This window comes from Python bivittatus, unplaced genomic scaffold, assembly GCF_059951505.1.
Source record: "Python bivittatus isolate LINGU-HERP-01145 unplaced genomic scaffold, Pbiv_v1 ctg000500_np1212, whole genome shotgun sequence".
Classification (NCBI taxonomy): Eukaryota; Metazoa; Chordata; class Lepidosauria; order Squamata; family Pythonidae; genus Python; species Python bivittatus.
The window spans coordinates 960,138-987,088 of NW_028277079.1; the positions used below are offsets into that span (position 1 = coordinate 960,138).

General features: G+C 43.5%; 1 protein-coding gene across 1 annotated transcript; it reads left to right on the forward strand.

Moving 5' to 3' along the window:
* Positions 1 to 7,713: 7,713 nt before the first annotated feature.
* On the forward strand, positions 7,714 to 16,671 carry LOC148214849 (vomeronasal type-2 receptor 26-like). Its single transcript, XM_088147441.1, has 5 exons — positions 7,714 to 9,310; positions 9,559 to 10,416; positions 14,237 to 14,455; positions 14,630 to 14,756; positions 15,770 to 16,671. Exons 1-5 carry the CDS (start codon positions 9,149 to 9,151, stop codon positions 16,669 to 16,671), a joined length of 2,268 nt encoding a protein of 755 aa, XP_088003567.1. The 5' UTR covers positions 7,714 to 9,148.
* Positions 16,672 to 26,951: the final 10,280 nt, after the last annotated feature.

Genomic DNA, 26,951 nt, shown 5'->3' on the forward strand with positions numbered 1-26,951 from the left:
GAACTATATTTCCATCAATTCAGATTTGGCTACATTTGATGTATTTCCAATGGCTCTGTATAAATTCTCCTCTCTGCCAACTATAACTAGATGCAAGTTCCACATAAGGGTTTTTCCCAACCAGAATTGGGGCTCCACCCCCCTGAATTTTCAATGCATCTGGAGTAAGTTGGGGATGGTTGCTCTGTGCTGATGGTGGTGCTGGTTCTTATAGAGCCCACATCTGTAAACAGATGAGGGGACCCTCTGAGAATAATTAATTCATTAATCAATGCATTAATTAGCTTCTAGGACCTCTTTTCCTTGTGTTCGAAGTGTGACAGGGCCAGATCCCGTTCCCCACTTTGCATCATCCTGTCAGGCCTCTTCCTGCCCTTCAACACAGCCCCCTTGATCCCTTCTAGCTAAAAAGAAAGGAATCTTACTCCTCCCAAGGCAAGTGGGATGGAACTGGGACAGGGCAGCGGAAACTCAGCCTGCGCGGCTGCCTGCATCAGACGTCACTGGAGAGAAGGCAGTAATGAAACTTGCAAAACACAGATGATCCACAGTGATGGGCACACGCCTCATCCCATCCACGTTCCACCACTCATTAACAAGCGATTCCAGCGCTGCTGTTGCCAAAATTGCCTACTAGCTTTAACAAAGCCAAGTTCCTCACCTTCAGCACGCAGCTGTTTTCCGGTGTTTGGATCTCCTGGCAGCCACATTCCTGAAGACCAAAAGGAAGTCCTTTGTTGCTGTGATGCTCCTGCTGTGGCTGAAGATGAGGTTGCTCATTCATGCATTGATGGTCAGGGAGAAAAAGTGCTTTTATGATCAAGAGGCTCAGAGCCGTGGGCCTCCACAGGGAAGACAAGAGGGGAAATGAGGGAATGTACATAAAATAAAAACTGTCCGAGGGAACAGAAAAACCACACACCCCTCCAGCTTAAAAGGGCCCACCCAGCCCTCCTAATCCAAGGCCTGGAGGAAGAGCCAGGTTCTTATAGAAGGCTTGAAAGAAGGCAAGGTGGGGACCATGTGAAACTCCAGTGAGATGCTGCTCCAGAGCACAGATTTAATGACAGAGAAGACCTGCTTTCTGGATGACATTACAGTACTAATGAGTGGGAGTCAAAGCAAGCCAACTCTGTCAGAGGGCATAGGACAGGCAGACATGGGATCCCTCAAACAGCTAGGCACTATGCTGTGTAGGGGTTTATAGATCCACCTGACAGTAAAAGATCATACAGAATCCTGGCCACTCCATGTGACTGCTTTCTTTCATGTTGCCATCGTGCTGGGAATCAATTGACTACCAGCACATACCGTATTTTTTCTGACTATAAGACGATACTTTTTTCTAAAATCCTTACCCTAAAAACTGAAGGGCGTCTTATTCAGGGAAGTCAGCCGAGAATCGCGGTTGCAAAACTGCCAAACTTGGTTTCTGCAGAAAGGCTTCTTCCTATTGCTAGCCTCCAATCACGAGTGAAATAGCTTGTCTCCCAAACAGACTTCCTCCAATCACGGGCCTGATGTAACCGATGTCAGCTGATGCTGAACAAACCAATTAGAGGAAGGCTGTTTGCACAGACAAGCTATCTGCAGTTTCACTCGTGCTTGAATGTAATCAGTTATGCAAAAGAGCGTGGAAACAGAGCTGCAGAGAGACGGTTTGGACCTCCTCCCACCGAATGTATCAGGTAAATGTTAACTAATTACTAAATAAAAATGTGTTCTGCACTATCTTTAAAATATTGATTTTTTAATTTTGGGTTGGAAAAGTGGGGGTCTTGTACATGGGGGTGTCTTATTGTCGGAAAAACACGGTAATCCAGATTGCACTGGGCACAATAAACAATTTCCCTCCCAGCATTGCCTCCCCCTCAGGCACATGACTGAAACATCAACTCAAAGCCAGGAGCCCAAATTTGAATTAAGAGACAGAAGACAGAAAAGACTAATTTCTAAAATACATGACGGGAAAACTTTAATGGACAATGCAGGCATTCAAGAGGCCTTTTATTGTTATTATTCATTATTATATAAAAAACAAGATGTTCATCTAGATGATATTGATAAATATCTGTCTAAACAAAAATTACCTATTCTTACTGATTGACAAAGAATATTACTTAATGATCCCATAACCTTAGAGGAAATGTTAACTGCTTTTAAGCAAATTAATTGTGGAAAAGCACCTGGCCCAGATGGTTTATCAGCAGCCTACTATAAATATTTTGAGGAGGAGCTTCATCTTCCTTTACAAATGACTATGAATTCGATTCTGGAAACAGGTGTAATGCCAGAAACTTGGAAAGAAGTCCATATTACTTTGATTCCAAAAGACCAACAGGATTTGACTTTCACAAAGAATTATAGACCAATATCTTTATTGAACAACGATTATAAGATATTTATAACAGTCCTAGCGGAAAGAATGAAGAATATTCTTGTAAAATTTATCCATCAGGATCAAGCAGGATTTTTACCAAAGACAAATCAGAGATAACATTCTAAATGTTCTGGATATACTAGAATATCTGGAACACCACTATGAAAAACAAACAGCTTTGATATTTTTGGACGCTGAAAAAGCCTTTGATAATTTAAATTGGTCTTTTATGTTTAAAGTTTTGGATTTTATGAAATTTGGGGAAAATTTTGTTAAATGGATTAAATCAATATATATACCACAAACTGCTAAAATAGTTGTTAATGGAGATTTTACTAAACCATGTGAAATTCAAAAAGGTATGAGACAAGGATGTCCCTTGTCTCCATTATTATTTATATTGGTTTTAGAAGTATTACTTAGAGATATTAGACAAGCTGATAATATTTTGGGTATAAGAGTTAAAAAAGAAGAATATAAGCTTTCGCTGACAACCTAGTCATTACCTTAGAAAACCCACTGGATGGGATTGAACCGCTAATGCAAAAATTGAGAGACTTTGGGTTGCTAGCAGGGTTCAAAGTAAACATACAGAAAAGAACGGTTTTAACTAAGAATATGAATCATTACCAACAAAAGAAATTGAATGAATTAACTGGATTTACAATAGAGAAAAAAATAAAATACCTGGGACATCAAAGAATGCTGGTCTATTTCAGAATAATTATGTTCCACTTTGGACAGATATTAAAAAAGACTTAGATCGATGGGAAAAGTTACAATTGTCATTACTAGGAAGAATATCAGTGATTAAAATGACTATTTTGCCATTAATTCTTTATCTTTTTCAGACAATTCCAATATTGACTTCAGAAGCACCTTTTAAACAATGGCAACGTGACATCTCTAAGTTTGTATGGCAAGGGAAAAAACCAAGAATAAAATATAAAGTTTTACAAGACGTGAAAGAAAGAGGTGGTTTGGGCCTTCCGGATTTGAAACTGTACTATGTAGCTTGCTGTTTAGTATGGCTTAAAGAATGGATAACCTTGAGAAATGAAAAATTATTAAATTTGGAAGGCCACGATTTGAGATTTGGATGGCATAGATATTTGTGGTATGATAAAGTTAAAGTTAACGTGGACTTTAAAAATCACTATATTAGAAGATCTCTATTAAAAGTTTGAAATAAATGTAGACCCCTTTTATGCCCTAAGATGCTGATGTGGACCTCTACACAAGAAGTTTGCTATAGAACTGAAACAAGAGATAAAGATAAATGGATGAGATACCAAGATTTATTAGAAAAAGAACAAGGATAATACAAAATTAAATCAAAAGAACAATTGGTTTTAGAAGGATATACCTTTCAATGGCTTTCCTATATGCAATATAAAGAAAAATTTAAAATTGATAAAAAGGAATTTGGATTTGACAGAATAAATCGGAATTTGAAATACAATTATGTGAAACAGATGAACATTTAATAGCAAAAACATACAAATTACTGTTGAGAGAAGAAATGGTTGAAGAACAAGTTAAAGAATGCATGATTAAATGGGCAAAAAAAGATTGGTCATAATATACATATGCAGCAATAGGAAAATATGTGGTCTAAAGGATTAAAATTTACTCTATGTTATACTTTGAAAGAAAATTTCTATAAAACGATGTATCAATGGTATATGACACCCCAAAGACTATCAAAGATGTATGGGACAATTTCCAACGTTTGTTGGAAATGTAAGCAACAAGAGGGGTCATTCTACCATATATGGTGGACATGCAAAATTGCAAAGAAATTTTGGATTCAAATACAAATGTTGATGCAGAGCATACTACAAATACAGATTCCACTTAAACCAGAATTATTCCTGTTGGGGATAATGGACTTTCAAATAGGAAAACATCTTATTAGAATTACTCAATATATGATTACCGCAGCAAGACTTCTTTATGCACAATTTTGGAAAACCCAGACACTACCAACAATACAAGAATGGTTGTTAAAACCAATGGACATGGGAGAAAATGACAAACTGACTTGCTTATTAAAAGAAAACTCAAACAATTACTACCTTAAAGAATGGAAACCATTGATGGACTATTTGCAAAATGCAGGTGGGGGTGAAGCTTGCATGGGGATTTGAAGATTAGTTTATAAATGCAATGGGATATATTTAGACAAAGAATTATTCTTATTTAATGCATTAAAAACTAGCACTTATGATAGCCTTATTTCTAAGACCAGAGATAGATTGGAAATTATCTATTTTTCATACCTTTTCTTCTTTTACTTTACTTCCCTTTTTCTTTTCCTGTTCTTTATATTTTGTATTTCAAATTTTCTTTTCTATTTCTAACTTTTAAATATGTATCTTTAAAATTTCAATAAAATATTATAAAAAAAAATTAAGAGACAGTATCCCATGTCTACTTGTGAGTTAGGCACCTTGATGGAATTTCTGGATGACAGCTTGAAAAAAGGATTTCATCCTCAAAACTCCTGTTTCTGCACCAGCATTTCTATTTCTAAAAGGATGACTGGGTTAGATTGGTTCATAATTACAGACATCTGAACCTTGTGACCATTACAGACCACTACCCATTGCGTCTTATTTCAGATTCCCTGGGCCCTCTAGAAATCCCCTTTTCACCGAGTTGGACTTAAGAAGTGGTGACAGTTTGATCAGGATGAAAGAGGGATATGAATTCTTAACTACATTTGACACCATCTATGATGAATTGGAATCCACAGGAACATGATGCTGCTCCTATTTGAAGGCCTGTCCTTCACGAGACCAACATCAGGAATGTCTCGGAAAGACACCACAAACACCTTTTACTAAATAGGAATAATCTGTGTTTGATTTACCGTAACTAAACTATATGGAGCATCGGATCTCTACAGAAGGAAAACAATTGGATCCTGCAAAAGTATTGTCCACACTTTTGTGACCATTTAGAAATTTGAAGGATTTGAGAGGTTTTCTGTTTTGCTAATTTCTGTGGACAGTTCAGTTACAAAAACATCTGTTAATCCTGGACACTGAAGGAAAAATTAGAAAGAAACTCAAAGTGACTCTGCTTTGATTCCTTGGGAAGAAGGGGGAGGAAAGGGAAACATAATCAGGTTTTCAAGACTGTATTGGTATGCAAGCTTGTTCAGGACCAACAATGGAAAATGCATGTTCCTCCCCATCCAGTCACCACCAGCCTCCTATCTGAGCACCAAAGGGAAGTCCGTGGTGGCTGTGATTTTCTCCATTTTGGCCTCTGGACCACTGTCTTGGCTTGTATCTTTTTCCCAAAATGCTACGTTATTCTACTGAGGCCCAATCTGAATTGTGGAGAAAATATGAGGCACAAGACTCTCTGACTCATGCAGGGATAGGCCACATTTATTTTGGTTCTGAGGCATGCTTAGCATTTAAAAACATTTCTAGCAAGTGATGAAATGAGGGTAAGGCTTGTCCACTATAATAATTGGTTATCAAGTGGCGTGACTGATCACAATAAACCTCTTAATTGCAAGAATCACCCACCCTTTTATTTTTTATGAGTACCCGGTCCCCAACTTGGAAAGAGATTGACCTTGAAGATGTAGATATTTATTTCCAGCAGGACCTCCCCTCCTTTATTTGTTTGAGTGAAAAGAGTCTTTGAAAAGAAATGTCAGGTTGCATTGCAGCTATAGTGGCATAGAAAATTCATGCACAAATAATCAAGAAAAATCTATGTTCTAAATGTAGTTATTTACATGGGTTCCTGGGGCTTTGCAAAACTCTATTACATTTTTCACTCAACTATTTCTTATTATACATTTTTAATGCAAGAATTTAAATTATACAGTGTTCTTTTCATTATGATTAAACATTCTTCATTAAAATGATCATGTGAGGTGAATATTAAGGGATCTTCTCCTGTCCTGCTCCAATTCATCCTTTCAGACTATTGAGGATAGATGGGTGTGAATAAATGGAATAATTAGCAAACTGTTCAATATTTGGGAGAGAAGGAAGACAACGTTGTGTGATAGTCTCTTGGATGTTTCATGAACTTACAAGAATGCTTAGGGGTAGGTTGAGAGGGGAGAGGGCTAATCCTGCAGCACCCCCAATATTAGAGCCCACCAGGCTGACCTCTCATCTCCCACCAACAGACTGAAACCGTCCTTGAGTGGAACAGCAGGGTCTTCAATCCCCAACCCTTCTAGGTGGTCTAGTAACATACCCTTCCTGATGGCAATAAGTCCAGATGGATGAGGAGGAGGGTGATGTACAATTGGATGAGATCATCTATTAGGGCCACTGCAAGGGCAGGATTTGGTCTGGTCGTGTGATGACCAGGTATTAGAACTGTCACTCAAGGAAAGGTAACCTCTCCTGGTTCAAATGGCAGAGGGTGGGGACTGAAGGTTGTAGGCCAGAATGATGTGTCCGAGAGAATTTCTGGATCCTAGCCTTAGGAGATCCTCCAAGAGTCAGAGTGATAGGTTTTGAAACACCTACTTATTGAAAACAGTGATGACCCACTCAAATAACAGGGAGACTGAGCAGAGTGCAACCAAGTCATAAAGAAAAGGATGTGACTATTGAAACCATCTGGGTAGCCCATAGCTGAAACACATCTCCATTGGCCAGTCTGGGAAACACCACTAGGACAGAGGCCACGGGGAGCTGTACCAGAAAGGCTCAGAGTTTCTAAATCTGAAAAGGGTTTGGTGGTGGCAGCAAAAAGAGTCGATCCCATAGAGATCTCTTCAGAGATCTAAAAGAGTGTGCCCCATGTATATCCTACATTAAGGGGACTGGACTAGGTGACCCCCAAGTTCTCCTCGGACTCTAAAGCTGCATGACTCTCCAATCACAGTTGCCCTATGCACAGACAGACACACACAAGTGTGGCTTCACAAATACGTTTTTCCCTTGCCAAAATGCCACGGACTCCAGAGTTATGGGGATAATGTGGACGTTTCTCTCTCCTGAGATTATTAATCAAAGACTAGTAATCCTTACTTTTCCTCGGTGGATTTCCAGAGGTTAACCCTCCCTAAGCGTAAAGAGGTTTGGGTCCAGTCAAAACATGTTTATCTAGCACGGGTGAATAACACAGCTGGGTTCCTTTAGAGTTGGAGCTTAGATGAATGCTGATCCTGAAGACTTAAAACCCCAGTTGAACCCTCTGAAGTCACCAGAGCATCACCTTCCCTGCAACACCCTCCGTTGGCTTGCTCTAGGAAGGTCTCTTTCTGTGTCAATGATTTGTGTGTTAGTGTTGCTTTGGACCTTGTCTGCAACCGTCCAGATGGACCTGAGGCCAAACTGCTTGTGGAGGAGACCTTTCCAGGTACAAGAAGACTATTACAGGCCTGGAGATTTCATTGTTGGTGGAAACCTACCTCTCTCCATTACTATAGTCCTACAGGAGCCTTTACGTGAGCCTCCCCTCGATTGGGATGCCCTTTCTATGTAAGTGTTTCCTTGATTGTCTTTTTTCTCAGGGCGATGTGGAAAGGGCAGTCTTGAAGATGGGCCAGACCTAAACGCCAGCCAGCCTCTGTTGATGTGCAGCCTTCATGATTAGGAGCTCCTTGACTCTCCTTGATGAATCCCCTTTATCCCCTTCTCAAGCCCTCTGACCCCTCACTGATGAAGAACAGTTGTCACACAGAATAGGGAGTCAGCCTTTTCTCCGTCTTCCTGAAGGCAGGGTACACATTCTGGAGAGGTTAATTTGAGCTAAACTCAGGGAGAAATAATGCTAAAGGCCTCTGTCTTACAGCTGGACTAAACTCACCTCCCCATCTCAATATTCCTATGGCTTGTAACACCATGCTCCACGATTTCATTAAATTCCATGCAGAGAAGGTCTTTCTTTTGTCCCACCAACTCTGGCTTCCCACCCAAATCCTAGCAAGCCTGGGTACTTGCATGCCAGTGGGAGTGAACCTCTCTGAGAATCCCTAGGCCAGCTCAGTTGATCTCCCTCACTGCTGTAAGGAGAAACAGATCCACATTCTGAGACACGAAAAGCATGCTCTGTAACTGGGGCCATCCAGATGTATCAGCTTAATCATTGCTAGTCAGAAAAAGTTAAGCTGGTCAGGCATTCAATTTAATTTAATTCAATGTAATCTATTTATGGGATTTAGAAAGCCACCTAACTCAAAATGATTCCGATGGCATAATAGGTGAAGGATGCCAGATTGGGAAAAGTTGCTTAAGAATATGGGGCAGAACTTATCAGCAGGTAAAGATTTCCAGGCTAGACATAATAAAGCATTTAACTTTATCAAGATAATAGCCACCTTTTCTTAACTGGATTGAAAGATTCATCTTTGAAAGATCAGTACTGACCAGAACTGAGTTTATGCTGTAAATTGTCACTTGCGCATCAGCTCACAGAAATGTACTGCTGAGAAAGGGAGAGGAGGCTTTGTTATACACAGTTGACAATAGTAACACGATCAAGTGATTGACAGGAATTCTGTTTTCTGACAGCAGTAAAATAAATCAACTCATTTGAATTTATCTGTTTTATAATTAACTCCTAGAATTTTGGTAGTACTTTTTTAACCAAATAAATATCTCCCTCCTGCTCCTTCTAATTTTTGTCCTCTAACACTTGCAAGGAAGACCTGTTCCCAAGAACTACCAACACATCCTGGCCTTGGCATTTGCCATCCAGGAGATCAACAAAGATCCACGGCTCCTACCCAACATCACACTGGGCTTCCGCATCTACGAAGAGAACCAGTATGCAAGCATGGCCCAAGATGTCAGCCTGTCTCTGCTCTCCAGCCGGGGAAAAATGCTCCCTAACTATCAGTGTGAGGCACAGGCGAATCTGCTCTCTGTCCTTGGGGGGCTCAACTCCAGGATCTCGTACCAGATGGCAACCATGCTTGGCAATTTCAAGATTTCTCAGGTACTTGGACACTTTACATGATAAATGCAGATGTAATGCTGTGAGTTCTGCCCGATGCGATTACTGCCAACAACTCCCAGAGCCAATTCTGTGATTGGTAGGGAACACGTCATGAAGGTGCCAGGTTTGGGGGCTCTAGAACAGGATATCGTGCTAGTCTGGATGGTCTGAGGTGAGTCACAGAAAACACAGCTTCCTTTTGCCTCGTTTCATTCATTCCCTTCCCTTCATCTCTACCCTCCCTTCAGCTAGGTTACCGCTCCTCTGACCCTGTTTTGAGCGACAAGACCCAGTTCCCCACCTTCTACCAGATTGATCCTCATTATCATCTACAGAATGCAGCAATTGTCCAACTTCTTCTATATTTCCAATGGAACTGGATTGGGATTGTTGTTGAGAAATTGGACAGCAGTGAACATTTCATCTGGATTTTGAATGCCACCCTTGCCAAGAATGACATCTGCATACATTTTGTGAAACCGATCTTGCCCCGAATCTCAATGTTCAGTGGATTGCAAGAGGATCAAATAGATGTGGTTTGGACAGTTTGGAACAGTGATGCGCAGGTCGTAATTGTCTTGGGGGATTCAAAGACACTGCAAAGCCTAATAGAATCCCTCTCCTTTTATGAAGAAGAGAACCACACTTCTTCAGGGAAGGTTTGGATCCTGACCACGCAGTGGGAATTTTCTGCTATTGGCTATCCCTATGAGTGGTGGAAACTGAAGTCCTTCCATGGCGCTTTGTCTTTCACAGTCCACACCAACCTGGTGCCAGGATTCAAGAATTTTCTCTGGACTCTGAATCTACATGAACCCCGTGGAGACGTCTTTCTCCCTGGCTGGTGGGAAGTCGTGTTTGACTGTGAGGTTTTGAAGGCAGGTCTGGCCTCCCCTGAGGGCAGAAGGATTTGCACAGGGGAGGAGAACCTGGACGCCCTACTGGCCTCCGTCTTTGATGAAAAGATGACCGGTTTCAGCTACAGCATCTACAACGCGGCCTATTCCGTTGCCCACGCATTACATGCTGCGTATACCTGGGAATCTCAACGGGCATTGAAGAGGGACAGAAAGGAGCCACGCCTGCTCTGTGTGGAGCCCTGGCAGGTAACTCTCATCTTCAGACCTTCCTTTCTGGGCAAGGAATTCTTCTTTCTCTTGGGTTACATTGGCTTTGCACTGTTCTAGGACTCATGAACTTTGGCCTGGGATCTCCACAGCCTTGCCTTTTCCATAAATACTAGTTTCAATCTACCAGTCTTGAAATTTACAGAATTTTCTCTGCTTGTCAACCGAAGTTTCATAGGGGAAAGCACCAAGTAAACAAGAGTGAGTAACAGGATATAGAAAGAGAACATGAATTAAAGCCATCATGTGAATCTGGGAGAAAAATCATCCGTCATAATCAGTGGCTCTACAACTCTACATGGTTGCTTTAGACATAGAAGCCACTCCCTTAATTTTCGGCTGCCCGTCTTCTGGGTCAGGTGAACTGGGATGTTTCCAATATTTGGCAGATTCACTTCTTGCCACTGGGAGCATCAATCATGTTCATTCACTAACTATTATTGGTATTTTAGATTTTATGCAATGGTAAGCATTTAAGGAAAAAAATGAAATTGGTTGGATTTTTAGATGGCTCAATTGTGGAGCTTCTTCATATTGCCAATAGAAATTATGAAATAGTCCCACTCCTTTATTCCATTTCCATTTTATCAATCATAGCTGGAAGAGAGGAAAAAAGTCTTATAGTGTTTTTCTCTAATGAGAAAATGACAGTTACTCTAGACTTGATTGAGGTTTCCTTTTTCAATAATTTTATGAAAGATTATATAGAACAAATATAACTAATACAAAAAACCTAATACAAAATTACATCTAGAAAATAATATAAGAAAGTGCAAGGAAAAGAGAAAAAAGAATCCCCCCAAATAAAAATAAATAAAAAATAAATTTCCGCCTTCATGCGTAAGAAGTACGTAAAACATTGAAAACTTCTCACTGACTCTTAAACTACCAAAGACATCTTCGTTCTGCACCTCACCCCATTTTCTATAGACCCATCTCTAAATCCTCCATAAACAAAAGGTGTAAAACCCCCTTAATCTCCCTCTTAATAATCAAAATCTAATCCCAATTTACAATTAAACATTACAAAAAGATTTAAAAATTAACCATTAATCATCACTAGAGATAGCCACCATTATTAATCTCAATTAATTAAACATTACAGAAAAATAAAAATTGTTAAACATTACCAAAAATAATCCCTTATTTGTATGCCAAAAGTAGCAACATAGTTATTACAAACTAATCCATTACACCCAATTAGATATTTCCTAAAAAGGGTTATCCAAAGTAATCCATTAAACATCACCAAAAATAACAACCTATTACTTAACTGTAATCAAATAAACCAGTTTTGTATTTTTTCTTCTTCCTCCCATCAGTCCTTGAATCCCATAAATAAAATTCTAACATCTGCTTTCTTCTACTACCTTTGTCTCTTCTCTCAAAATCCTTGTCATCTTTATCAAAATCCATACATAATTTCAATGTAGCCACTCCTGTAAGCCTCTTATATTCCAATTTAAACAGGTAATCGACATCCCTCTTTTGATACATTATTTGTACACCTTTTTAAATTTTCTTTTTTTTTATTTATGTATCAATACTCAGAAAAACATTGTGTCAGCTGGTTCCCTTCTCAGGTACATAGATCATTCACCCTATTTTAACAACAACAACAATAAGCAGCCAGAGCATTGCTCCTAACATTAATTTATCTCACATGACAGTTCATCTTTTACTTACAATATTTAAAATATCAAAGTAGTTCTTCGCATAAATCATTGATCCACTCATAACACTAATTCTAAGATTAATATAGTCTAGAAGTGCTCCTATGGTTAATAATCCTACCTGCTCATCTATCAATATAGATCGTTTATCATCTTTTAACCACAATTGTAATAATGCTTAAGCTATCAAGATGAGTATTACTCATATATAATCTAACTTCCACCTCTTTTATCAAGCCATTGATAAAATCTATCCCATATCATATAATATTCTGTATCATCTTTATCTTTTATTTTTAAAGTCAATCTATCCATCTCCGCACAGTCCAATATTTTCTGAATAACACTTTCATCTATAGGGGTATCTTCATTTTTCCAATATTGCGCAAATACAATTCTTGCTGCTGTCAATATATGCAATATTAAATATACAGTTGCTTTATCATAGTTTCCCAAAATTACACCCAGTAGAAATGTGTCTGGTTTTAAGTCTATATGTTATTCTATCATTTTTTCTAACCAAGTATGTATATGTATCCAAAACTTTTTTGCTTTGGTGCATGTCCACCTACACCTTTTTAAATTTTCAAACAGTCATCCAATTCCATTTGTGAATCCAAGATTTCCATCTCTTTCTTTTAGGCTATACCTTTTAAGTCCATCTTAAAATCCATTTCAGTTATCCTCCAAGGAACGTGGTTCTCTTCAATAGTAACTTTTAATTCCTGGTTAAATTGTCCAAGCAGTTCTTGAGCCAGTTTATAAGATGTTTCCTTTAAAGTAGTGATCCAGTGCTCTCTAGTGATTAACTTTCAAAGCTTTGTTATCAGGGTGAAATATAAAGGTGAATTTTTTCCCCACGAGAGGATCATTTTAATTAACTTCAAAGTTTTTCTTTAAATCAATTTCTTCCAAATCTTTAGTGTTCAAAAACTTTCCAAAACACAACACGGTAATTCCCCTTTTGTTATATATTGCAAAAAATAAATATCTTACAAAGCTGGAAGCACATAACTTTGTTTCTTTTCAAATAGACTGAAAAGTCAGTCACCCAGCAAATACCCAACTTGTGATTCCAAATTTCCTCCTTGTGAATTGAATGTGCCAATGGTTCTGATGCCTCCTTAAATCATTATCAAGAAAGGAGACAGCTCTGCCCCACCCCCTTTCTTTCATGACACACTGCTTAGAGCGAAAGACACTTAACTATATTTTTTGCTTCTCTTCTGACAAGAAATAAGGCTTGCCATTCATCTTCTCTGTGGGCATTGGCATTTCTGGAGGAGCTGGCACGGCTGCTGGGTCCTGCTACTCTGCTTTGGCGGCTTCCAGGTCTGAATTCCAACCTCCTTTCCTGCCCCACCCCTCACTCCCTTAACACTGCACAGAGTCACCTTTCTTCTGACGATTCCCCATCTCTCATTGGCCGCCTGCTGTTCTCCTGCTGCCCCAGACAAAAATGCAACCTCCCCCAGGTGCTGAAGTAGCTGGACCCTCCTGTTATGGTTGGAGGAAAGGAGTTCCAGCTACCCTCACGGGCTTCAGGTCTGCGGGGGGGGGGGAGGGAGAAAACAAGAAGGACCTGCACTGACCGCTGTGAGGATTTCTTGCCGTGGAGTCCTTGGGGTTCTCTGAGCTTGGTTATTTTCTTGCAAACATTTCATTACTCGGCTAGGTAACATCTTCAGTGCTCTCCTGCTGCAATATGGCCATTCCAACTGTCAAAAGCCTTCTCAGAGGTGCTTTGTTGCTTCTAGAGTGGTTAGTATTGATACCATCCACAGCCCTTGGTAGTCTTTCCTTTCCCTTCTGGGAACAAACTTGGACTGATCTCAGGGAATCAGAACTGCTATTCTCTCACTTCATCTCCTGGCTATAATTTCCTAAAAGTCCACTTTTAGCAAGGAGACAGGACCTTCTGTACCAATGAAGGATAGGAATGCCACTTTTGGCAAAAGATTTCAGCAACATGCAATATTGATGTATCTCATTCATTACATGGGTTAACAGCTTAACCAATAACATTTTGCAGAAAAGTGATCTGGCACAGGAGTTTTATTAACTGCAGTATCGACTCTCTTAACTTTCATGGACTTTTTGTTTGCTTGCTTGTTTTACAATTTCAGATCCACACCTTCTTGAGAAACATCCGCTTTAACAACACAGCTGGGGATGAAGTCTCCTTTTCAGAAACTGGGATGAAATATGCAGGATTTGATATTCTAAACTGGGCCGTCTTTGCAAATAACACGACCGCTCGACGGAAAGTCGGATGGGTTGATCCGGAGGCTCCTTCGGCTGCAGGTTTCAGCATCAACCCTGCTGCCATTGTGTGGGCTAACCAGGTAGGGACTGGATGCTGCTTCCGGGGTTAAGGAAAACTGGGAGGAGGGAACAGGCTGTTGTGGTGAAAACTCTCATCAGAACGTAGAGAAAGGAGCAATGTGGGTTCCTGTTATACAGACCCTATAGCCAAGCTGCTCATCTCTCCCTCTCAAAGCTAACCACTCTTGTTTCAGACGAAGCCTTTCTCCCGGTGTGTGAAGCCCTGCCTTCCAGGACAGGCCAGGAAAGTTGCAGAGGAGAAGCCTGTTTGTTGCTACGGATGTATTCCTTGCCCTGAAGGGACAATTTCGAATCAAACAGGCAAGTTGCCCAAGAAGATCCTCAAAGGGGAATGAGGAGATCTGGCACGGCTGCATGTGGAGGAGTGTATGAGAGCAGAATGTAGCAAATGTGTTGAGCAAATACAGGTGACGAAGATCACTCAGGACTTCAAAGAGTGGCCCGTGGAAGGCAGCCTTCTTTAAGTCATTAGCAGCAGCTTTTCAGAATTATGGGGGTGGCTTTTCCAGCCTTTCAGGGCAGTGGAAAAGACTAGCCTTAGCACATCTTCCTAATGTAGCTCTGCATTTGTGACAATTTTACAGCTATAACAACAAAGGAAAATTAGGATGATTCTCCCCAGGCTGAGATCCTGGTCTTCCAAATGAACCAGCCATCACATATCACCCCTGAGGGCCAAGGATCTTAGCCCTACCAACCAGAAAGTTGCATGGCTCTTCTGCATTTCCCCTTGCCAGGTTTATCTGCTAAGAAAAAGGCAACACGACCATCCAAAAACTAAGGGGAAGAGATGGGAAAGTTAGAAACAGCTTATGATAGTTTCAGGAGTTTGCACAGTAGGCTTTGGAAAGTACTCACGATGACATTGATCAGAACTGATCAACTTACTCAAACCCATTTTTGAAAGGGTTTTGCATGCAGAATAGCCCTCTTGGATCTGGCCAAGGCCATCTTACTCCAGCATGGTCTTTCAGGGTGCCCAACCGGATGCCTCTGCATTGACCACAAGTGGGAGAAACAAACCCCTCCCTCACCACTGCTCTCCTCTCCTGTAACTGCTAGGCAGAGGCATGTGGTTCACAACTGCCAAGGGACACTCAGTCATCAAGACTGATAACCTTTGTTTTCTAAAGATGTCTCCAATCCCCCTTCAGAGGTTAGTAGTTTGATTCCACCAGTTGCTTCTGTGTCATGCATAGAAGAAGGAAGGAGATGGGGAGTATGAGGCATTCCACGTCTTTCCCTGGGAAAAGAACTCCCCTCAAAGATAACCCTTGGACCGTCTGAGGTAAGCTGGTGCCTGCTCTTTCCAGATGCGACTCAGTGCATCCACTGCCCAGAAGACCGACACCCAAGCAAGAACCAAGTCCTGTGCATTTCCAAGGCCGTGAACTTTCTCTCGTATCAAGATACCCTCGGGTTCATTTTAGTTTGTCTAGCTCTTTTCTTCTCTTTGATCACAATCCTCGTGTTGGCAGCCTTCATTAAACATCGCAACACACCGATCGTCAAGGCCAACAACCGAGATCTCACCTACGTCCTCCTGGTCTCCCTCCTGCTCTGCTTCCTCTGCTCCTTCCTCTTCATTGGTCAGCCCAGGAGCCTCAGCTGTCTCCTCCGGCAAACTGCTTTTGCCATCATCTTCTCCGTTGCCATTTCATGTGTTTTGGCAAAAACTGTCATGGTGGTTCTGGCCTTCATGGCCACCAAGCCAGGGAACAGCACAAGGAAGTTTTTAGGAAAACCCCTGACCAACTCCATTGTCTTAGCCTGTCCCCTGGTCCAAGCAGTTCTTTGTGCCACCTGGCTGCTAACCTCTCCCCCGTTTCCCAACTTGGACTTCCACTCCTTAGTAGGAGAGGCCATCCTGGAATGTAAGGAAGGCTCAGCTTCCATGTTTTATGCTGTCCTCACCTACCTGGGTTTCCTGGCCCTCGTCAGTTTCACGGTGGCCTTTTTGGCTCGGAAATTGCCTGACAGCTTTAACGAAGCCAAGTTCATTACTTTTAGCATGCTGGTCTTTTGCAGTGTTTGGATCACCTTCCTGCCCACCTACCTGAGTACCAAAGGGAAGTCCATGGTGGCTGTGGAGATCTTCTCCATCTTGGCCTCTGCGGCTGGTCTCCTGAGTTGTATCTTTCTTCCCAAATGCTACATTATAGTACTGAGGCCAGATCTGAACAGCAGAAGTCATCTAATGAGAAAAATTAAATAGGAAATGTAACAAGGAATCAACCAACTTATATTGCTTACTTTCTCTTAGCTATGAAGCTGGCAGAATTTTGGATACAATCCAAATTTTGGGGATTTGCTGTAACCAAAAAACGGACCCAGGATCTACAGCTGTAGGGCTACTCTGTCCTCTAAACATAGAGTTCCAGATACAGCACCCACCTGAAGGTGTGCCTGTTATTTATACTGTAACAACTTTAAAAAAAGACATGTAGTCACAACTGTACGGATTCATACAGAAGTTTCCACTCCAAGCATGTCCAAACAAAAAAGCACATATTAACTAAGAGTGACAATGAGGTTTTTCTGTTTTTGCTGACTCTAACTATGTGACCTATTAGAAAGGTCTGCTAGAAGGCTTTAAATTTTATTCAAAGGTGCAAACGCTTGTATGAAAAGAGCAGAGCTTGGGTGTGCATTTGTGCTCCTGCTCTCCCTGCCGCTCAGGCCCTTGTTCCAAAGTTTTATCAGTAAAACCTGCAACCATGCTCTCTCATGTGTTTGTGCGTGTTCGGCCCAGGACAGGAGAGTCTTTCCAACTCACTCCTTTTGGGGAGAAAGTGGGTGGTTGCTTACCTGGCCAGCGGAGAGAAAATAGAGCATCACTTCTGGGCAATGCTGTGTGGGACAATGAATATCTTGATTGATTAACCGATTGCTTATGTGCCATCAGGTCAATGTCAACTCTTAATGCCAACCTAGATAGGTTTTCTCCAGGAGGATCAGTCCCCAACGTGGTCTTTCAGGCCTTTCAATGGTGCACCATCACAACAGTAGCTGAGTCCATCCACCCTGCCACTGGTCCTCCCCTTTTCTCTCCTTCTGCCCTTCCAGCATCAGAGCCTTCTCCAGGAGGTCTTCGCATAATGTGTCCGAAGTAGGATAATTAGTGCCTCAGGTGAGAACTTTGGGCTGATTTGTTTGATGAATATATGCTCACATTTATTTCACTACAGTTAGAATTATACTCTTTTTCTCTGGGCCACCGCAAAAAGCTCTAGAGGGGAAGCTGCCTTGCTGCTAAGAATTCATTGCCCAGAAGGGAGCTTGCTGGTCAGACAGGTAGTTTCACTAAGGTGCTACCTAGATCTAAGTGAAGAAGAGGTTGGGACAGGAGGGCAGACTAAGAGGCACAGGCCAAGGACAAAGGATGGGGAACCCCGTTTCATTTTGGAACTATCTTTCCATCAGGTCTGATTTGGCTAGGCTTGATGTATTTGCGATGGCTCTGTATAAATTCTCCTCTCTGCCAACTATAATAACTGGAGGCAAGTTCCACGTAAGGGTTTTTCCCAACCAGAATTGGGGCTCCACCCCCCTGAATTTTCAATGCATCTGGAGTAAGTTGGGGATGGCTGTTCTGTGCTGATGGTGATGCTGGTTCTTATAGAGCCCACATCTGTAAACAGGTGAGGGGGCCTCCTGAGTAGAATTAATTCATTAATCAGTGCATTAATTAGCGCTGTGGCAATGCTACTTCTAGGACCTCTTTTCCTTGCGTTCGAAGTGTGACGGGGCCAGATCCCGTTCCCCACTTTGCATCATCCTGTCAGGCCTCTTCCTGCCCTTCAACACAGCCCCCTTGATCCCTTCTAGCTAAAAAGAAAGGAATCTTACTCCTCCCAAGGCAAGTGGGATGGAACTGGGACAGGGCAGCGGAAACTCAGCCTGCGCGGCTGCCTGCATCAGACGTCACTGGAGAGAAGGCAGTAATGAAACTTGCAAAACACAGATGATCCACAGTGATGGGCACACGCCTCATCCCATCCACGTTCCACCACTCATTAACAAGCGATTCCAGCGCTGCTGTTGCCAAAATTGCCTACTAGCTTTAACAAAGCCAAGTTCCTCACCTTCAGCACGCAGCTGTTTTCCGGTGTTTGGATCTCCTGGCAGCTGAAGACCAAAGGGAGGTCCTTTGCTGTGGCCGAAGATGAGGTTGCTCATTCAGGCATTGACGGCCAGGGAGAAAAAGCGCTTTTATGATCGAAAGAGGCCCAGAGCCATGGGCCTCCACGGGGAAGATGAGGGGAAATGGGGAAACGCGCATAAAGCACAAACCGTCCGAGGTGTTGGGGTTCTGAAATGCAGCAACGGGAGACCCCACGCAGCGTTCGGCTGGTTTTAGTGGTTTATTTAGCAGCGTGAGAGCGTTCAGACTCGCACAAAGGCCCAACGAAGTTCGGTTCAAAGCAAGCACCCCTACACGTTAAGTAAGGAGAAATAAAAGTAACTTACAATGCAGTTTCAGGGTAGAAACGGTCCTGCGCGCGTGAGCAATAACCTCGGGCGACGCCCGCACGGGTAAGGCCATGAGGCGAGGGAGGATCCCCTCACGCCTCGCGCAGGGCCGTGAGGCGAAGAGAAAAGCGCGGGAGCTGAGGGCGGCCGGAGGCGAAAAGGCGGGCTCCGAGCCCCGCCCACACAGCGGCAGGCTAGGCCCGGCGGAGCCGCCCCTCCCTTCGTGCTCGTGCGAGGCGGGCTCGGCTGAAGCCCGCGTTTTCCGACGGGCGAGTGGGCGCCGGTTCCCGCCACTTTATTCCTTTTGATCAGAGGAACCTTTAAAGGTGTGTTGCTGGGCTTCACGGTCAGTGTTTTTACAGACGTTTGTTTCCACAGATTCCTGAGGCTTTGCGGAGTTTCCTGTTTTTTTTCCCCGCTCAGCTAGGGAGCCAGGCTGGTGTGGTGGCGGAGCAAGGAGGGGACTCTGAGTTCTAGTTCTGCCCTAGGCGTGAAAGCGGGTGGGTGATTCTGGGCCAGTCCCCATTCACAGAGAGGGAGACGGAGAGGGAGAGAGAGATCAAATGAGTAAGGAAGTGTTTAGAAGAAAATGGCAACCAATTTATACAATAGATTATCTATGGGGCCCGTATGGGGCTATGGAGCTATCACAGTGTTGTCCAAACTTGGCCACTTTAAGATGAGTGGACTTCAATTCCCAGAATTCCTCAGCCAGCCATGCTGGCTGGGGAATTCTGGGAATTGAAGTCCACTCATCTTAAAGTGGCCAAGTTTGGACAACACTGAGCTATCAGAATAGTGTCATCAGCACTGACTGATTATGTGCCATCAAGTCAGCGTCAACTCTTAGCGACCACAGAAATAGATTTTCTCCATGATGATCTGTCTCTAGCCTGGTCCTTCACCTCTCCCAACGGTCCTCCCATCGACCTGTAACTGAGTCCAGCCCCCTTGCTGATGGTCATCCTCTTCTCTTCCACCTTTCCCAGCATTATGGACGTCTCAAAGAGAGGTGGGGTTTTGCATTGATTGATTACGTCCCATCAAGTCACTGTTGATTGTTAGCGACCACATAGACAGATTTTCTCCAGGGTATCTCCCCCTAACCTGGTCTTTCAGGTCTTCCAACGGTGCCCCCATCACCACCGCAGCTGAGCCCATCCACCTTGTTCATGGTCCTCCTCTTCTCTTTCCTCCCACCTTTCCCAGCATCGGAGCCTCCTCCAGAGAGCTGGCTCTTCACATCATATGTCCAAATACATTTTAGCCACGAGATGGCAGTGAAGAAGGAGAATCTAAAACCTGACAGTAGTTCATCTCTTATGTTTTCAAATGTGATCTATGCAGAGATACTTCTAATCAAGCCTTGATCAATGAAAAATAAAGTCTATCAGGTCAAGTTACAATCAGCAGTTGGTTCACCTGATGTGGTCCTGTGATCTCCCTTTTGACAGAAGTTATGTCACATATTCATTTTGCGTTGGAGGACTCCTGGTTTACCTACACTCTTTGGAAAGGTACACCAATGGCTTGGAAACTGAAAGAGGATAATGGAAGTTGACTTGACACCACAGGGCTGGAAAGACGCCTGTTCTCCATCAAGAAGAGCAAGACAACTATCTCCAGGGATAGTTGAATGAATTTTCCTGCACATTGTAAAGGGTTGGACTAGAGGATCCTAGGGCTACCTTCCAGCTCTGTAGTTCTTGAATTCTATATTTTCCATGTCTCTTTGCAGCCACCAAGTGGTTATCCAGGGTATCAAACATGTAGCCCTCTGAATCATTTTTCTGTGGCTCCCAACAATACCTAAGGAAGAGTAACAGCAGCCCTGCACGGAATTAATCTTTTACTTGGTGAGGACTCTCCCAAAGCAAGTTTGTTAACCAAAAATTATTCAAAAGAAGTGCCAAAAGAGATGATATACAAGGTCAACTCCCAAACAGTGAGGGTTGGGTCTGGCACTGTTCTTAAATCATTCCAATGCTTTTCCTTTTGTTCTTTCTTATGAACATACTTTATACTATTTCCAACCCTCTGGCTCTGTCCTGTTGAAACTGACTTGGTGGCAGCTCTGCTGGGTTTTGGAGATGAATCTTTCGCAGCCCTGCCTGAAACTCTAAGCTGCTTGGAACCTTCTGCATTTAGCAGACCCATGGCCCCTTCCTTAAAATAAGGACCATTCCAGGCCTGGTGATTCTGGATCATAGAACGTGCCACCTGCTGAGCTCACCATTTGTCCGAGATGGTATGAGGACTCCTGCCTTGGGCAGGGGGCTGGACTAGAAGACCTCCAAGGTCCCTTCCAACCCTAGGGTTCTATGATTAACCAGGCATTCTGGGAACTACCCAGCAGCTGCTGTCCATGCCACAACCATCCTGCTCAGCAGGATGGGAAGGAAGGTGCAAAGGGTGCGTCCCACCACTGAACAGCAGATCTAGGCATGGCTGTCCTTCAAAGAGAATTATTACTTGTGGCCTGTATTTGAGCAAAAGAGGAAGGAATAGATTTGAGTTTTCTTCCTGCACATGCCAAACATTCTCTCTGCCTCTTGGCAGGCAGTAGTTTTCCCATCAGCTGGGCAAGCGGGGTGGGGGGGACAACACAATCCAGAGGCTATTATTAGCAGGAACCTGCCCCTCTTCCCTCCTTCCCAACTTTGGTTAAAGACTTGGGAACCTGGCAGCCAGTCAGAGGCCTCTAGTCTCAGCTGGCTATGCCAAATTGCTGACGAAGAGACAGCTAAGGGTATGATAATGCACCCCCCCATCCCAGTCAGCCCCACATGGCCAGCGCACCCTGGAGACCTCTCCCTTACAGCCAGCAAGTCGCAACTGTTTTCCTACCCTGCTTCATGTGTGAAAGTGAACTGGGGGTCACTTTCATTCACGTGAACAAATGCCCCAGGGGTGATTGATGGAAAAATGGGGGGCAGCAAAAAACTCCAGAAGAAACTCGGCAAGCCAGAGGAAGGGGCATTCTTGCGAGGCACATGTCAGGTGGGGCCCAGCAGGACAAGAAATCCTTTCTCCTACATGCTCATGACACTGATGGGGGTCTTCAGCCAGCAATGACTGGCCGGTGGAGAACAGCCAAATGTGGCCGCTCTGACAACCCCCAACTATGTGCTGGAATTCACTAGAAAAGGAAGGGAAAATAAGATGACAAACATTGCAATGCCTGTTTGCCAATTTGTGTTGGCCCTTTATTTTGGAATGCTATCCAGTGTGAGAGAGCAAGGCGATCAGGGAGGAGAGGGCGCATTCCGGGAGGGGAGAGGAGGCAAGAGGCAGCAGAGTCCGCAAGGGGAGTGTGGGAAGTGGAAGAGGTCCAGGATAGCCACTCCCTGGAATCTCCCAGGGTAGATCCACTAGGTCAGAGTACAGACTTAGTCTGGTAAGATTCTGTCTATATGGTGTAAGCAAATAAAGGAACTGGACTTTTTCACCGTTGTTCTTGGGCTGGGCCTGACATCCCTGTTTTGGTTTCATCCCTCCAAAATATCTCACAGAATTGGAGAAATTGCAGAAAAGGGCAGTCAGAATGATCAGGGCAACTCCCACATGTGACTTTCTCATGCTCTGCCTTCTTTCTGGCCACAAAAATAACGATTATGAAGAGTGGAGATTGGAACCTAGAATTCCAGCCAGAATTCTAGGACGGTTATGATGTTTCCTCTATTTCTTTGTTTTAAAGGTTTTTAAACCCATTTCAGCTTACAGACTCTCATGAGGCAGTTCCCCAAAGTAAATGCAATGATTAGTATTTTCAATATAAATTCAACCCCTAGTCATTGAGCAAAAAGGCTACCTTACAAGCTAAGTTAGGCAGATTGGAATAAAAGATATATTCAGAGGTGTTTTTTTTTTTCCAGAGGGGGGTTGTCTTTAAGGCAACTGCATTTTGTGGGAGAGACTTTATCTCAGGCCTGATTCTCCTCTGGAAAAGTTGCAAGTGGGAATTCTGGGGGTGAGCCGCAGCCTCATAAACAAGCAGTAAATAAACCCAACTACTGTATCATTTCATAATATTGGCCCAGCAGCCCTAATGGAGAAAAGAATACAAATTGGTTTAGGCAGTACTGGAACTTCTTGGACGCTTTGTCCAAAATGGAAAGATTTAGCATCAGCATCCAGTAGAAACCATTGTGGCATTACACTCTGCATGACATCACTTGCTGTCCGTTGCCCCGGCTGGGTTCCCACCCCTGTAAAGGCAACAAGCTCTCTGCTGATTGCGGGGCCCTGAGCAAATCCATTGAGCCTGGCCTAGGAAACAGGTCCCCAGCAGAATTCCTCCTTTCACCATGATCTTCATCCAGTCCTTGGCCAACAGCATTGTCAGAAGCTGTAGCAGTACTTTTACAAGGTTGCCACGGTTGATATTAAGCCAACAAGTGACTAAGCTGAGCACAATTCCAATGCTACCCGTCGTAAAATTCCATGTCTTCCATTGAAGACTCCGTGTCAGATAAAAAAAATGCTGGGAAAGGTCCAGAAAGGTCTACAAAAGTTGTAATGAGACTAGCTGTGCTTCTCCCAAGAGGTGAGGAGAGGGGTCTTCTGTATCTCCCTAGATCGAGAGAGAGGCAGCCAAACCCCTTTCTCTGATGACCTGGAGTGACCAGGCCACTTCCCTGTCCACATTCCCCAGATTTCTGGTGACAGTTCCAGCCTCTCTCCAAATCCGTACGCAGAAAGGTCAGCAGCTCTGTGGAAAGGAGACGCAGATCAAATTCTCCAGCACTCAAGTCCTTTGGACGATGTGACTCAGCCTCTCATGATACTGTACAAGAGCCGCTGTTCTTTCACAGCAGCTGCTCTGAAATCCAGAAAAGGTGTGAAAAACACGCGCGCGCACACATGCGCACACACACAGGGAGCATTCATTCTCTTGGGGGAAGTGAATTATTTGAGCATTTTTGGAGAGGAGGAATTCACCCTGAGCAAGGAGTAGCAAAACAGCAACTTGTAACTTACATAGGAAGGTTCACTGAATGAGATCCATGGGATGAGTGGGGGAATGACAGAGAAAAGCTAGCCCCTTCCTCTCAGGAGGACAGTGAAAGAGCAAAAGCTCCAGCTGTGAGACCCTAGGAAGGAGGGCAGAAAGTGACCTGAAATTAGCCATTCCTTTAACAAAGAGCAGACAGAACAACAGGCAATGAGAAGACATGCAGTCAGAGTCAGTCCCTAAGTCCCTATTTATACCCCACCAAAGTCACTGCCACCAAAGTCACATTTCTCACGTGTCCCTCATCTGGGAGCATCTAGGGCAGTGTTTCTCAACCTTGGGAACTTTAAGACGTGTGGACTTCAACTCCCAGAGTTCCCCAGCTAGCACAGGAGTTGGGAGGTGGGAGTTGAAGTCCACACATCTTAAAATTCCCAAGGTTGAGAAACATTCATCTAAGGTGACTTAGACAAAGACTCTGGATCAGGGTGGAAAGCACTTTTTCCCCAGAATGTCTGTCTTCACACAACACATTCACGCATGGTGAATTTGCTAACTGGCTACCCAGCAAACCCAGCTTCCTTTGTGGATCTGCTGAACTTAACCTGAGCGCACCGGCTACATTCATACAACACACTAGGCCAAAATGTGGTTATTGGAGCTGGTCATGTTCAACATGCTCAAGGGCTGAGAAGATTGGGTGGCATATGTCAAAAAGGCTGTCACAAGCCAGGGGGGAGGGAGGAGAGAGCAGGACGAAGACCCAGCAAGCTGGAATTGAGAGAGATTCAGGTTGACTATTTGGATTTTCCCACCAGAGAGAGGTGTGAAGCAAAGGAACGGTCCGCCTTGAGCAGGGGTGGACTCGCTGGAGGCTTTCAGATGGGGGTGGATGGTAACCTGTCAGATTTCTGCACTCTCTTCCAACTTGTACATGCTATGGTTCTGTGATTGCACAGAGATGACATTAAAAAAAAAAATGTATACATTCTTCCGTTAAAAACCCTCAGTTCCATTTCCTTTCTCTTGCGGTTTCCTCCCTTGTTTTAATGCACTGTGGGCGAGATAGGTAAATATGCCGATGCTGCAATAAGGCTTGGGGCAGCAATGAGATCTTGCAGGGCAGGCTACTTTTGGATTACAGTCACATTCAGATCTCCTGGATGAGCAACCCATTTGTATCCATGGCAGTCTGACAAATCCATGGCTGTCATGACAAATTTGTCATGACAAATACGTTGCTCAAGGAAATGTGGCTGTGGCATTTCCAAGTTGTACTGCTCCTGCCGGTCACTGGGTCCTTCCTCAAAGCCACATTCACATGCCACCTCTGGTCCTTGAGTCACTCAAAAGCCTGCCAGGCAAATTATGCTGCTCCAACATCTGAGCACCAGGTGCCAAGTGGCACCGTCCTTGCAGCTTTAATGAGGGACAAGTTCAAAGTGGCTGGGCTGCTGGACATCACCTGCCAGCACCAAAGACAACTCCAATTGCTCTTCTGAACATGTGGAGGGCAGAGTTGGGCGAATGGAGACCATGCCTGGGATCGAGGGCTTGGGCACCTGTCTTACAGGTGACAAACAGGTTACAGGCTCAGTTCTCTGCACCTGCTACCTGTCAGTTGGGCTATTTCTGAGCACAGGTCTAGCACTCTTTGGAAAGAGAGCACCAAGGTCCCAAAATAACCCAGCTGACAGATTGCAGACAGAGAGAAGTGGGTTGAAATTGACCTTCTGTGCAACGCAGGGCAAACGCTCTCTCAAGCTGGTCCCTCTTTCAAGCCATATATGCTTTGTTGAGGATAGGTGTTGACCATGTCAAGTAGCGGAATGTCCTTAGGAAAGTGAGAATCCCAGAACATCTCCTTGTCCTCGTGAGAAACTTATCTACAGGTCAGGAAGCCACAGTCTGGATGGGACATGGCCAAATGGGCTCCAGGTTGGCAAAGGAGGGTGACCAGGCTGCATCCTCTCCCCACATTTATTCAACCTCTGCATGGAATATATACTGAGGGAAGCTGGATCGGAAGATGAGCAGAGTTTTAAAACTGGAAGAAACGTTGACAACCTGCATTATGCTGATGACACGACCCTGATGGCCGAAAATGCAAAGGATTTGCAAGCTCCGGTAATGAAGGTCAAGCAGCACAGAGAAAGAAATGGACTACTAAATAAAAAGACTAAACTAATGATGACAGGGACAGCAACCAGCCTTTAGAATTAACAATGAAGGTATTGAAGTGTTAGATAACTTCTGGTATTTAGAATCAACCATCAACAGAAAAGGGCTAGTGCCTGGCAGAGCAGCCATGAAGGCCTTGGAAGAGATACCCAGATGCCCTGATGCATCTCTTACCTACAAAGATCAGAATCGTGCAAGCCGTGATGTTCCCTGTGACCCTCTATGGAAGCAGAAGTTGGACTTTGAAGAAGCAGGATAGGGAGAGTATTGACGCTTTGGAATTTTGGTGCTGGAGAAGATACTTGAGAATGCCGTGGACAGCCAAGAAAACAAACTGATGGATCATATTTGTTCTTGAGTTCACACTTGAGACATAAGTGACCTGGCTCAAATTATATTTTGGACACATGAAGGAAAACCAAGCTCCCTTGAGAAGACTATAATATTGGGAAATGTGGAAGGAAAAAGGACAACCAGCAACAAGATGAATGCCTGCAATTAACATTTCTACCATTTAACTATTTACTATGCAGTGCTAGACTAAATTAACAGCTAAGGTTTCTGGCTTAGCAGTAGCAATGGGTCCACTGTTGGAAGAGCCAAAGGATGGGAACTGGTCATCCTGGAAAGTCTATCTCTGTGGTCACCATGAGATGGTACGTAAGTGATAATCACATCCCAACCCTGGCTGCATTATCAAGTATCTTTCATGGTATCCACCACTAAAAATTGTGTGGGAGAAGAAAGAAAATACTGCTATAAAACTGGAATAGCTAAAAATGACTTCATGCTGCCTCTGTGGTGGGCCGAGTGTGTCATGAAAGTGTCCTAACCCACCCAAGAGATGCTGCAGATGCAAACAGCCATGACTGTTCCCAAGTACGAAA

What these genes read in the sequence shown, in the direction of transcription:
- LOC148214849 (XM_088147441.1), top strand. Translation starts at nt 9,149, where the DNA reads ATGGCCCAAGATGTCAGCCTGTCTCTGCTCTCCAGCCGGGGAAAAATG. An exon ending in CCATTGTGTGGGCTAACCAG is followed by an intron (nt 14,456 to 14,629) that starts GTAGGGACTGGA and finishes CTCTTGTTTCAG; the next exon opens with ACGAAGCCTTTCTCCCGGTG. An exon ending in GACAATTTCGAATCAAACAG is followed by an intron (nt 14,757 to 15,769) that starts GCAAGTTGCCCA and finishes TGCTCTTTCCAG; the next exon opens with ATGCGACTCAGTGCATCCAC.